At 42.4% G+C, this 14,398-nt stretch overlaps 1 protein-coding gene across 5 annotated transcripts in view; it reads left to right on the top strand.

Annotated features, from left to right (window-relative positions):
- SAMD4A (sterile alpha motif domain containing 4A) overlaps positions 1-14,398 on the top strand; it is a 234,160-nt gene that overhangs the window by 147,463 nt on the left and 72,299 nt on the right. For all 5 annotated transcript variants that reach the window (XM_055133759.1, XM_004601757.2, XM_055133760.1 and 2 more), the window contains exon 3: positions 1,688-2,206. In XM_055133759.1, the coding sequence (XP_054989734.1) occupies positions 1,688-2,206 (519 nt within the window). The remainder of the gene's footprint in view (positions 1-1,687; positions 2,207-14,398) is intronic.

Raw genomic sequence — 14,398 nt, 5'->3', positions numbered from 1 at the left:
CCTGATTCTCTCTTTGAATATACCTGGTGATCCTCAAAGTCTTTATTATCCATGGTAGATGCAATTGTAGTTTATGGTCAAGAGGATGACTCATGGGGCTGGAGCGATAGCACAGTGTGTAGGGCATTTGCCTTGCACACAGCTGACCCAAGTTTGATTCCCAGCATCCCATATGGTCCCCCGAGCACAACTAGCAATAATTTCTGTATTCATGAGCCAGGAGTAACCCCTGTACATCGCCGGGTGTGACCCAAAAAGCGGAAAAAAAAAAAGAGTGATGACTCGTGCTTGCTCTGATGTCCTTGCCTCAAAGTTATTTTGAAGCCCTTCTGGTAAGTCCCAGAATACCCTTCTCACCTCTTCCGTGACTGTGAAAGTCAGCAGAACTGTCCTGTTCTAGCCCTTGGAGTAGCTTTAGGGGGCTAGAGTTGAAGTCTTCTGGTGTCAACAATGACTTTTTGACTGGAGCTTGCTTTCCTTTCACTCCCATTCCTGCTGATAAATAAGTCTCCAGAATAACCTCTTCTCAAAGGCCACTCAAGTCAAAGTTCATTTTTGCCCATGTTTACCTAAAGCGACATGTTTGTGTTTTAAGCAGTAGGAACAGGGAAGACTTCTTGAAAGAGTGTTAAAGCAAATCTTGCCATGGATGAACCTTGAGGTCATTTTGCTATGTAAACTAACCCAATCACAAAATAATCAGATTTCCATTTTATGAGGTACCTAGAATAGTCTAAATCATAGGGGCAGAAAACTAGACTGGTGGTTGCTGGGGACTAGAGAAAGTAGAGTTAGGGGAGGGGGTGGAGAGTTACTGTTGAATGAGAAGAGAGTTTCCATTCAGGAAGATGAAAGAGGTCAGAGTTAGTTTGGAGACAGATGTTGATAGTTGCACAGCACTGCGAATGAACTTAATGCCATTGAATTGTTCACTTCAAAATGATTAAAATGTTACTATGGATATTTGGACATGATTATAAAAAAGCAAGCAAGAGACCTTTACATAATGAAATATTAGCTAGGTTTTGATGTGTCATCAGGGTACCCCTAGAGCTAAGTCCTGTTAGTTTTAAGTAATGTTAGCTTTGAGGTCGTGATTGTTTTCTGAGTCAGCACCTCCAGAGAAAGGTATGGTCTGGCTCAACAGTGTTGACAGGGGTCCTTTCCTTCCTGGCAGATTGCTTCATCTAGGAAGTTTTATCAGCTGCATAGAAATGGTTTTGCATAGCTGAAACTACTCTCCCACAGATGTCAGGGGTAGGAGGGGAAGAAGCAGCAGTTGCCCAAGGACTTTTTGTATATGGACTTTTGATGACACTGGCCATTCTAGGGAAGTTTTCTTATTCCTTATCCCCACTTATCTGAGGATTATGACTAGACTTCTAAGAAGAAAAACACAGCTCTGTATTTATTTGATCTACCAAAGCATAGTAGTAGATTCTTTGAGACCCAGCCCGAGAATTTGATAAGGCACCCAAACATCAAAACGCATTCATCCTGTCTTATTGCAGTCACTGCCCTTCACAACCCAAAGCACCAGTCCAATGCATAAGGTTGTTAGACTGTTTTGAGAAAATGTAGCGAAGGCACCTGGATGGGGACACCAAGCCACAAAAATTTTCTTTACCATGTGGTGCTTTCCTGTCTTTGCCAGTGCGTTTGCTCATTTGTCTTGTTTTCTTTTCAGGAATCATTAACCAATGGCAGCAGGAATCCAAGGATAAAGTGATTTCCCTCCTGTTAACTCACCTGCCTTTGCTGAAGCCGGGAAACCTTGACGCAAAAGTAGAGTATATGAAACTGCTGCCCAAAATCCTGGCGCACTCTATTGAACACAACCAGCACATCGAGGAGAGCAGGCAGCTGCTGTCCTATGCTTTGATCCATCCGGCCACATCATTGGAAGACCGCAGTGCTTTAGCCATGTGGCTGAATCACTTGGAGGACCGCACGTCAACCAGCTTTGGCAGCCAGAACCGAGGCCGTTCAGACTCTCTGGATTATGGGCAGACACACTACTATCACCAAAGACAGAACTCTGATGACAAGCTCAATGGGTGGCAGAACTCTCGGGATTCTGGGATTTGCATCAATGCCTCCAACTGGCAGGACAAAAGCCTGGGGTGTGAGAATGGCCATGTGCCCCTCTACTCCTCCTCATCCGTCCCCACCACAATCAATACCATTGGAACCAGCACAAGTACAAGTAAGTGGCCCAGAGGCCCCGTTCGTGCAATCGGGTGTGGCAACTGGCTGTGTGTGGCATGTCGCACTGAGAATGTCTGCTCCGAGTACCCCGGAACCCTGGGAGGGATGGGCTGATTGGAATTGGCTGTGGGAATGGGTTCTGTGGGACCCCATCTCTGCTGCTCTTTTCACTCTGGAAAGCTAAAAATGCTGGGCAGGTGAACATGATCGATGGTCCAAATTTCAGTTGCGAACAGGCTCCAAAGTAAAAGCACCAAGAAGTGGCGAAAGAAGGAACCTTCCTATTTCTGCCAACAGTGTCTTTCTTTCATCCTGGGATTTGGGGGTTTGCTGAGACACTGAGTTTTGCGGGATTCTCTAAACCTGATTCTAACCCATGGTTAACCAGACAGCCTCAAGGCTTGGTGCATTTACCTGCCTCTCAACCCCTACTCGTCTTCCTCTTTTTTTTTTTTTTTCAATTGAAATTTTTCTCTGGAATGTCTCCTCCCTAGCATTTCCTGGTTTTAATCTACAATTATTGGGGAGCACTTTTCCTTCTGGTGGGGGGTGGGAGAAGCAGGTTTGCTGAGAATGCTGCTCTGTGCTGTGGCCTGGGGTGAATGTGGTGGCCTTCTGCTCAGCCTAACCCCTGAGAAGAGGTGGGCCAGGAGCAGCAGTGAGGGGAGAGCAGAGAGGAGTCTGCTGCTTTCTTGACTGCTAAAGCAAAGTGCCCTGCCCACGTTGGCCCTCCGGCTGGCATCTTGCCTGTGTCTCCGTGTAAAGGCTGGACGGAGTGACACTCTGCCCTGGCTGCTTGTGTGAAATGCCCCGAGGGAAAATGGCCTGTTGTGAGACAGAATCCCATGGGGCTAGACTGCACGTGGCTGTGGAGAATGCCATGCCGTGCGCTGATCACTTTCTTGGAGGAAGCTTTTGTGGTTAAGATCTCATTTGCCTCTCAATATGCAGGAACCCCGCTCCGCTCCCCCCCCACACCCCGCAAGCCCCCCATGACAAGATATGAGAGTATTTAAGAATTGTTGTGGACAACTTATTGACCTCTACCTCGACTTGGGTCATTTGGCTAATGGGCCTTCTTAGATGGCTTTCTTAAACATACAGGTGTGGTGAATTGTTACTGTGTGAGGTGGCAGTAGCACCTGAGTGGATTAACCAAGGAGACATGGAAGAGACTGTGGTGATAATGTCCCAGGTATCATGCTCCCCCGTGCCATCGTTTAGTTCTTGTTTTCTCTTTGAACATTTAGTAAGGGTAACTTGCACACTGTGGGGAGAGAGGGGATGTTAGGTCACTCGATTTGTGGTATATATAGTTCTGGCTTCAGTCTCTTTCTCAGACTGGTCATGTAGAGGTGTCACTTCCAAGTGACAAAGAATGACAGCAGGGCACATTGCAGCCGACTCATGCAGACTGGGCTGACAATGCTGCTTGGCCCAAGTCATTGGGTCATTGTTGGAATCCAGTCCTTGTTCCAAAACTCTCAGCTAGCAAGGAAAAGTGTGAGCTCTGATCCCCCTGCACTTTCAGAACTGAGTCTTTGGTACATGCAGAAGTTGAATTTTTGTCATTTTTCTTCACCTGCATATGTCTTGGCTCATCACATTTCCACCTGTGCTGATTTATACATTCAGGCTGGGTGGGTCTTGACAAAATTAGCCCATTAGAGATGCTTTTCCAGACTGTAGCCATCAGGCATTGTTACTTTTCACTGCAGCCACCCAACCTGCAGAGGGAGCCAAGGCAGAAAAGGTTATCCTGGTTTTCCAGCCCTTCAACTCCCTGTGTTGTGCTTAAGCTGAAAAGGTTGGGGAGGTTGAATAAGGTAACATTACGTTCATTGGGAAAAATAAAATTAAAAAAATGTAACCCCATTTCAGGCTATGATCAACAAAGACTTCACTCAAATATCACTTCTCCCAAAGTGGCATTCAAATACTTAGGCCATGTCAGTGCTTTGTATTTCGATAATATCTAACAAAATAATGTCATTTCTTCTTTCCTTTGTCTACTATAGTGGTGTTTGTCAGAATATTTGAGTCATTCATTCACTTTTGGTTTCAACAGATATTTATCCTGAGCACCTAGGATATGGGTTGGCAAGAACTTTGGTATCAATGCCCTTCTAGATCCAAATTTCAGATTTACCGTTTGCTAACTATAGCTTGGCCAAGTCACTAAACTTTCCTGTGCAAGATTCCACTTATAAAACAGGCACATTCATAGTATGCATCTTCAAAACCTATGGCGAGGTTGAATGAAAGGATGCATGTAAATGCCCAGCCCTGGTCAGAGTGGGCAACAGTGTTAACTCAGTGTCTGCCCGCTAAAGACGTAAAAACAAGAATTGGTCAGTGAGGTACTCACACTGATCCCGAGTCACTATAGTCCTTTCCTCTTCATTTTTTAAATGTCACTCTAGAAAAGCTCCTTTCTGCAGAGTCATCTGGGGAAGAGGGCTCTAAACTGTGATGTTTAGCCATTTTGCTGAAGTAGAAAATGGGATACACTTAAGGCTTTGGGACCTCTTCTGCAGCAGAGAACTATATACATTTCTTACCTCTTTCTAAGTGGGAAAATTGGCATAAAATATCACGATAAGGGTAGGGAAATAGCTCCAAAGGCTGGAGTACATGCTGGCATGTGGAGAGACTATGTTCTATTCCCTGAGCACTGCTGGGGTAGTCCTAGTGTCTCCGGCCCAAGCAACACCAGTCTGGGTATTTTTATAGGTAATAACGGTCCCAACACTCCTTTATACTGCTTGGGAGACCCCAAACAAAACCATGTTGATAAGAACCAAGATCCATTCATGCAACTTACTTTAACATGATCAGTTAAGTTAGCAGCAGTTTATGAAAAGAAAATAACCAAGACCACCTCTGTACAGTTTTTGTTGTTAATCTTGGGGTTATTTATTTTCATCTTTTTTCCTTTTTTTTTTCATTGTACTCCTGCAAAGTGCCTTAGCATTCATGGCTTCCTTCCTGTGTGGATTCAGCATCATTCAGCTGCCCCAGAAACACTCATTGCCCCTGGGGAAGGGGGATGCCAGGCTCTGTGTCTGAGGGGCAATATAGGGAAATTGAGAGTGTTTCTACTTTCAGGAAGCCTGTAATATAAGTAGGAATGAAAAGACCCATCAGCCTCATACCTAAAAATGAAATTTTCAGAATTGCACATAGAACTTTTATATAACAATTATGACTTATAAAATTTTCACAGTAAAGAAAAATACCCTAAGAGCTGCCATGAGACAGTATCAAGGGAATGGTTCGTGGGGATGGGCAGATGCACATGGGGGTTTGTGAAGTGTGGAAAGATCCCGGCGACTGGAGGGCCGGAGCCTCTGCAGAGAATCTGGAACATGAGCTGGGATGGACATGAAAGAGAAGGGAAAGCCACTGACCTTCTACAGCAAAAGTGTAGGGATGATAGTGCGCAAGGAGGGCTGGAAAACAAAGAAAGAAGGAGAGGTACATAAGGGAAAGGGAAAGAGGGGCACAAACTCAAACTGAGAGGAGAGATCAGAAAGCCCTAAAGAGGCTACACCAGGACCTGGGGGTGACATGAGCAGTGCTGTTGTGTGGACACTGGGCTATTGTGGGTGGAGCACTTGAAGAGCAAGTGGAGTTAGGAAGTTTCAAAAACAACAACTGTGAGGTAACTTGTATGTATCTGCCAACAGGGGCAGAAACAGGAGTGGGACAGCAGCATGGCCACTGGGAAGGATTTGAGATGGAATTATTAAGATTAGGGTTCAAGCTTGACTTGGACATATATCAGATGTACATTATGGATTTACTTGTCATTCACTCACTGAGAAAATGTTTCTTGAACACCAGTCTGTCTTGCTTTAAACTCACCAATAGATTAAAAAAAAAAAGCTGCCCTCCCTGGCATATCTGGTGCATATAAATGATGGTCAGTTGCATCATGGTTAGTTGCATCATATGTTAGAGATTGATAGGTGGTATGAACATAGAGTGGAGCCAGGAAGATCAGGTCTAGGTGGTGAAGTAGTGATTGTAGCACTCAGCAGGGTTATCAGAGCAGATCTGACTGAAAAGTGTATGAAAAATTGGAAGAAAAGCTAGGAGGGGTGTGAGAGTTTAGCTAAATAGGTGTGGATGGTGGGAAGGTGGGGAGAGTGTGAGGAGAGTAGAGAGTAGGAGGGAAAATGCTAGAGCAAAGACCCAAGATAGAAGAGTGCCTGCTAGTTAGGGGAGATAGGAAGGTTGTGGCTGAGAAAGACGTGAACAAGACAGATGGCAGAGGCAGTGTAGAGGCTCAGATCCTATACAAGGCATCGTAGGGCATGGCAAGGAATTTGACTTTGGCTCTCAGTCAATCAGGAGATGATCTGACTCACATTCTATTATTTTAAACTGATTTTGTGGCTTGGCCACACCTTAGTGGTTTTGGGGCTACTCCTGGCTCTGTGGTTAGGGGTTGCTCCAGGTATTACTCATTACTCAGGGGATCATGTGGTGCTGAGTATCAAACCTGGACCTCCTGAATGCAAAGCATGAACTCGGGCTGTGGAGCTGCCTCTCTGATCCTGACGCAATGTTAATGGCCTCTCATACTTCTCTACTTTATTAAGAATAGATTAAATCAGGGCAAGGACAACAGTAGATAAAGGAGAAATGGTCAGAGTTTACATATATTTTGAAAATGCAGCCAACAAGATGTCCTGACAAAGGAAGGGTATTGAGGAGAGATTTCAAGAATGACTTTGGAATTTTCTTTGCCTAAGCTACTGGAAGGATGGTATTGCCATCTGTTGAGGTAGGGGAAATATCTACTTACTGAGGGGGTTTCAGGGTATGATTGGGAATTTAGTATCATATATGATGAGTTTGCATGTCTGTTAGGTGATATTTGATATCTAATAGGCACTTTGATCTATGAGTTCACAATTTGGGAAAGAGGACTGAACTCAGGTAAGCATTTGGGAGTTGCCAGAACATGGGTGATATTTAGGGCAGTGAAAACACATGTATTCCAACTGTGGATGCATATTCTCCTTTATCTTAGGACATTCCACCCTGGGATTGCGTGTATCGTTCATTAGGGCATGAATTTCCTTTACTTTTGACCTCTCTTCTATTTTTCCTCTTTCTGGAAAAGTGCATATTTTCCTTAGAAGTGAGGAAATGAAAATTATTTCCCTCAAGAAAGTTATTTTGACTTCAAATAAGTAAATAAATCAGTAAAACGAGACAAACTGTAGATAAAGGAGAGGAGCAAGAACTAAGTTGGGGCATTTCAGCATGCAAGGCTAACATAAAGAGGGGGATCTGCAAAAGAAACTAAGGAGGAATCATTGAGATTGGGTAAATTTTATGTATTGCAAAAAAATTGGAATAAACATTTCAAAAAGGAAGAGTGATCAACTTAATAAAATACTACTGATAGATCCAGTAAGATGAAAAATTGAGCATTAAATTAGTCAAGGAGGGATATATGAGATAAAGTAACAGTGCTTTGTACATGAGAGTCATTTAAGGGTGAAAAAAGTTCAGTTTGTGTTTCAAAAGGGACTAACTTAGTTTTGGTTTTATATTGATTTTGAGAAAGTCCTGGAAAGAAAAATTAACTTTAGAAGTCTATTTAGAAGCCTTTTTAAGTTTCTTTAGGAAGATTTAGAAGAATGATGTTAGACATAGGCATTATGTCATCCCTTATTTAAAATGGAGGGTGGAGATTCAAAAGTCTACTTTTGAAGAAAAGGATTCAAATAAAATTAAGAGTAGGAAGCAAAGGCTAAGTCCTAGTAAAACAAGAATAGAGTTATGTCCATCTATTCAGACGGAGGCAAAGCTACCTTTCATTGGTTGCTGACGTTAAATCAAGTAAGACATCATGGAGTCTTTGTTCCCAGGAGATAAGGGGAAAAAATGAATTTAGACCAGCAACATTTGAGATAGCATCTAGGTTCCTGAGAGAGTGATAATTTTCCTACCTTGTTCTTGTAAATCAAGGGGTCTTATAAATCAGGGGATCTGATGATTTAAAGTGATTTGTGCAGATTTCATGAGTCTGTGGTACCAGAAGGTATACCAAATTATTGGTCACAAATTGTACACAGATCTTAGTCAAGGTTGTTTCAGCCATTACAAGCAATCCCAGACATCAGGTGAATAGAACCTGACTTAACATCCTTATGTTTTGCTTCCTGTTTAAAATCAGCAGGAGAAAAGTCAAACTATAGGTATTATAATCCTTATTTGACAGAGGAGGAAACTGAAGCACAAGAGCGTATGTATTCTGACCAGAGTCACATACTAACTGAATGAATGAACTGGAACATCCAGGTAATCAAGTTCCAGATTCTGTTTTTTAACTCTAAATCACTTGCCTTTCCCTCCAAATCCTATCCTTAGATACTATAGCTTGTAAAACCTCCCCCACCCCCTTTCTGACCCTTTATTTGCCCCTGCAAGGACCAGCAGCAATATAGCACCCCAATATACAATCCTGCACAAATTGTGTCCAAAGTCTACTTACTCTGCACTGACTCAGGGTAAGTCCTATGGCTTTCTGCATCATAGTTTTGGGGGTGATGTGTTCACCTCTCTTTCCCAGTCCCCAGTTACTTTTTGGGGACTGCCCAGCACCCCAGAGCACCATATGGCTCCAAATTCCAGCAATTTTGAAGATGGTAGTTCCTGGCATGTGTTCAGCAACCCCTCTCCCCTGGGCAGAACACCTCTGTTGGAAAATGGTGATGGCTTCCACGTCCTCCTCAATCTGCCCCTGAAGCCAGCCACTATAATTCAATAAGAGATGACATATGAGTCACAGCCTCTGGGCCTGCCCCATCATAAATGTTTGCTGAGCAGTAGGGACTTGATGGATAACGGAGCTTACTAGGCAGATGTTCACAAAGTTAATGAATTTCCAAAATAAACGAGAGGATGTCCTTGGGAATTTTCTAATTATTTGGTGATAATATTGATCATTTAGCCTTCTGTCATAATTCTCATGGTGACATTTATCATTACTCTTGCATTCTTTACGACTTGCTTTTACTGACTCAGTCTCAACAGTGACAGACTTTTAAGAACACACTGTGATCTTGCTTGTGGAGGTAGTTACATAGATTTATGCGTGTGGCAAAAGCCCTTGAGTTATACTTGAATTCATACCACCGCCATCCCCAGAGTGCATACTGACGCTCCTGAGAGCTCAGGAAGTCCTATATAGTCTCGTTAATTGTGTAAGGCTACTGTCAGGGTTTTAGTTCTGTAAAGCTCCAACATGGTGGAGAACTTTAGTTTCACGCTGGGAATAGGTCCAGGAGACCTCGCTGCCTAGTAATTTGGCAATTTCTTTTAAATCTAGTTACTTCAAAATCAACAAAAAAAATGCCTGGAGCTTTGGATCTGGCTACTTCGTGAGCTTGGGGGTTCTTGTTTACTGCCTTCCTGGGAGTGGAGCGTTTGTTCATTCACAGAAAGGATGACTGCCAGGCCCAGGAGAGCCAAAACCAGAAATCATTACTTCATGCAAACTTGAGATGTACCCAGGTATATTGCCAGAAGAGTGGCTTCTTTGGGAACCCCCATCTGCAATGGGAACCCCTGAGCTCTAAGGCCAGGACCAGTCTCTCAGAAACACCTGAGGCTCAAGGTGTCATTTGTTTTCTCTCTGGTCTTCACATTATCTTACAGATTGACCACTTTGTGCTCCATTACCATGCAAAAAACATCTGAGATGGCTCTGAGGGCTAGAGAGCATACTTTGCATGTGGGAGCACCAGGTTGGATTCCTGACCCCAGCATGGTTCCTTGCATACCATGCTAGGAGTAGCCCCCAACCACCTCTAGGTATGGCATGCCCCACCCAAAAAACCCAGCACCACCAGAAGACAAGGAAAGAGGAGAGATTTTCCAATCTTTGGTATTTTTGATTAAAAAAAGAGAAAGAGAGAGAGAGAGAGAACAGATAAACAGGGTGGAAGACCTGAAAAGCCTACTCTGCATTGGGCTCAGGAATCTCTGGAATCATTTGCAGTTCCTCTTACATTATCATGGAGTTATTTCATCTTTTACCATCAGAGTTTCTCTCTGGGTGAAAAATTTCTTCCTCCTCCCAAATCTCACCAACCTGGCCTATCACTGAAGAATGCCATTCCATTCTTACCCCCTCATTTGCTCTTTAAAGAGGTAACTCTAGTTGCTTTGCTTCTTCGAGAAGCATTTCTAACAGCTGGCATGATATATTTTTAGCTTCTGCTTCCTTCCCCTTTGGGGGAAACTTTTTAAAGCATGGCACTGGCCTTCCTGCCACTGCATTGTGAAGATGGCCCAAGGATATCTCAGAGGACTCACTATTGCCACTGACTAATCTTTCCAAGAGTCCAAAGATTTTACACAACCATGTAGCTCCTCCCTATGCCCACTATTTTTTTTCTGGGGCTTGCAGAAGAGGGAAAACCATCGTAAGCAAGAAACCTGCTCCTTTCTTGAAAGTGAGAGACCCCACTGGCCAAGAAAAGTCATACCTCCATGGGCTCCAGGCACTGTGGATCATGAGGCTGGGCCATCTGCCCTCTTCCAGGAGGATTTTTTTAGACTCTGGTGGCAGCAAGGGTTGTTAAACATGAGATGAGCTATGGAGGAAGGCAGTTGTGTTCAAATTCTTCACCATACTTCAAAAATAGGATAACTGTTGGCTGGGCTAAGTGGCTTAAGTGAACTAGCCTGCAAGTGGGGACTAGGGAGGAGCTGGACATCAGAACCTTTCTCTGTGACTTTTTAGAAAGCTAACATGTAGTGTTAGGAGTTCTATGATTTCTCAGGATTTGGAGAAAAAAATGTAATCTGACATTTACATAATTTTTCCTTTCTTTTAAGAGTCCCAGGGACAAACTCCAGTTGTATTGAAAAAAAGGATTATGGATGTAGCTTAAGTATATCTTTATAGCACAAAGGAATTAATTGAATTTTATGGTTTCTTGTGAAGGTAAAGCTTAGTGGCATAATTACTTAGTGGCATAATATCAATTTGGGGTGTATTATGTAACTCTTAAAACACTTAAATTTGGGGCTGGAGTGATAGTACAGCGGGTAGGGCGTTTGCCTTGCACGTGGCTGACCCCAGTTTGATCTCCGGCATCCCATATGGTCCCCCGAGCACCACCAGGAATAATTCCTGAGTGTAGAGCCAGGAGTAACCCCTGAGCATCACTGGGTGTGACCCCAAAAGCCAACAAAACAAAACACTTAAATTCCTGCTTTCCCCCACCCCTCCTGCCCCATCCTTGTCCTTAGCATTCTATTAGGCAAAATAGAGTGTGAGGAAATTTCAGGCATGAGTAAGTCAAGAGAAGGGGATAGGGATGAGGAAGTAAAATAAACATTGATCCCAACATCTGAAAAATATTATAACAAATTCATGCAGATTGGAGAGAGACTAAAACCTCCAACTCACTCAGTTCACATTCCTTGCTAAAAATTTTTATCCTTTCCATAGACAGATTCTGTGACTTGAAGTTACAGAATGGAACCAATGAGCACGGAAGGTTTGCTTTAGAGATTTGTTTCACAGCCAACCTTGCTGAGAAGCATCCTTTCGGAAAAGCCCAGTGAAACCCATATGGAGCTAAAAGATTTAAAACAGGTTACTTCACACTTTACTGTTTGACTTTGTACAGCAGGGCATTACAGTGCAGAAGGAATTCTAAGACACTATATGGTGCTTTGGATATTCAATTTGCGAGTATAAATGAGGAGATAGTTCTTGATCAAGATCATGGCTTTGAAGGCAGGTGACGTGATTTTAAGTTATAACTTTAACAATAATGAGAGGTGGTGTGACCATGGCCAAGTTCCCAATCTCTTAAGTCTTTTCTATCTATAAAGTGGAATACATTTGGGCAGAAGTTCTCTTAATTCACTTTGTCAGTTTGGATAGTTGATGTCCTCAATAGCTATATAAAGCAAAGAATCATAAGAAAGGAACACCTTATGCATTATTTTAAATTAAAAATACTTACCTTTATGTGCCATCATTTGAATAGTGTGAAGGCCCTCTGAGGACAGGGCTTCTGGCTAAGGAGGCGCTATCTCTTTGCTACATAAATTTCACCTGGGATGCGCTATTGTCTGAATTCCTTTCAAATGAAGCACGAATTTTCAAAATAGTAAGCCCAGAATATATTACCTTTCTCTTCCTCATTTAGCTTAGTTTTTTTCTACACAAATGCAACTGATTTTTGAGCAAAAAAAGAAAAGAATATTTCCAAAACGTTTAACAAAGTTTTCAACTGACTCTTACAATACTTAGAAGTTGACTGCTAGGAGCAGAAGTGATAAGTCAATTATAGAGCTGAAGAGTGGGTGAGTGTTGGTGGGTCCAGCAAGTTGGCTAAGTGAAGATGATTTAACAGAGCTTCTGATGATGTTTTGAAGATTGAGTGAGCACATACCAGTAGATGCTCAAACAACAGTAGCTCATTATTATTTCTGCATTATTGATTAATGCTGGTGCAATAAGGGTGATTACCCTCCATCTCAGGCTCCACAGTGGAGTAGACTCACTGGGAGCAGTCCTAAGATAAATCTAGTCCAATGTGCTAAATTGAAATCCGGATACTTTGACTCAGTTCCAGAAGAGTTAGACTTCCATAAATACCAAGGGGATTATGGATTGTTCCAGTGAAATATCTTACTAAATACTTTACAATGAGCTTGAAGAAGGAGGATGAGAAGTAGAAGTAGAAGTCTAAATATATTTGTTGTGATCTCTTTATTTGGGGTCAATTGCTAATACATTGATATCACTGTGGAGTCTAGTTGCTAAGAGGTAAAAAATTTTAATCAGAAACATGTATAAAGATATTCAAATGAGTAAAGAGGATTTAATACAGATAAATAAGGTTGTGCACATAGATACAGGCAAGGAAAAGTATGGCTGCTCCCAAGAATGCAAGGGCTTTTGAAAGAAAAATAAGGCACCGTAGTGACAGTCATTCTCCCTCAAACTCAGTTCTCTTCTCAGGAACTCCCACTAGTAACGTCATGAGATTGGATGACCTCAAGATATATTTTAAATGTTTTCATTCTATGTTTCCAAAGTAGACAAAACTCCAGATAACTCACAAAGCTTCAAGTATCCAACACCATTAGACTGGGATGTGTGGGAGAAGAGGATATTACCATGTAGTGTGCTGGATGCTCTCAAAGCCTACAAGAGAGCCTCTCTCCCACATATTACGTGTTAACTACACACATTGGTAAGAACCTGATGTAATTTTTGCATCCCCCATGTTTATCAATGATGTGAACACCTTTAACTGCTGCCTAGAGTGCAGAACTGGGAATTCCAGTGGACAAAGGTTGAGGAAAATATTTACTATTCTATTGCTACCTTTTGGAGTGAATGTTAGTATAATATGGCATCTTAAATTACTTAGTAAGAATTAAAAATAAAGCAAAAAGATATTAAGATATTAAGTTGAGAGAGAGAGAAAGAGAGAGAGAGAGCGAGCAAAAAGATAAGAAAGAAAAGACAGCTTAATGCTTCTTTTCCAGCAGGTCCAACTTTGGGGGGGAAACTCCAAACAATAATAGTGAGATTTTTTGTTGAAAAATTGAATGTAATCGAAATAAAGAAAAAGTAAAGTGAAATTTATCAGCTACATAGTCAGGGTGAGGGGCTGGGGAGATGGGGGTGGGAGGAGGTTTACTGTGGTTCTTGGTGGTGGAATAGATGCACTGGTGAAGGGATGGGTGTTCGAGCATTGTATAACTGAGACTTAAGCCTGAAAGCTTTGTAACTTTCCACATGGTGATTCAATAAAATAAAATTTTTTAAAAAATAAAAAAAGAAAGAAAAGACAGGGTCAGTTAGCCTGGAGTAATAATGCTAAATAAAGGAGTGTTTTGATCATTTAGAGGTATTTAAGTTAACTACTAGGAACTACTGGGATTGGAGCAATAGCACAGCTGGTAGGGCGTTTGCTTTGCACGTGGCCAACCCGGGTTTGATTCCTCTGCCCCTTTCAGAGAGCCAGGCAAGCTACCAAGAGTATCTCACTTGCACGGCAGAGCCTGGCAAGCTACCCGTGGCATATTCGATATGCCAAAAACAGTAACAAGTCTCACAATGGAGATGTTACTGGTGCCTGCTTGAGCAAATCGATGAGCAAATCGATGAGCAACAGGACGACAGTGCTAC

This window comes from Sorex araneus, chromosome 3 (assembly GCF_027595985.1).
Source record: "Sorex araneus isolate mSorAra2 chromosome 3, mSorAra2.pri, whole genome shotgun sequence".
Lineage (NCBI taxonomy): Eukaryota > Metazoa > Chordata > Mammalia > Eulipotyphla > Soricidae > Sorex > Sorex araneus.
Note: the sequence above shows the minus strand (reverse complement) of the source record. Positions and strands in the feature narration are given on the sequence as shown.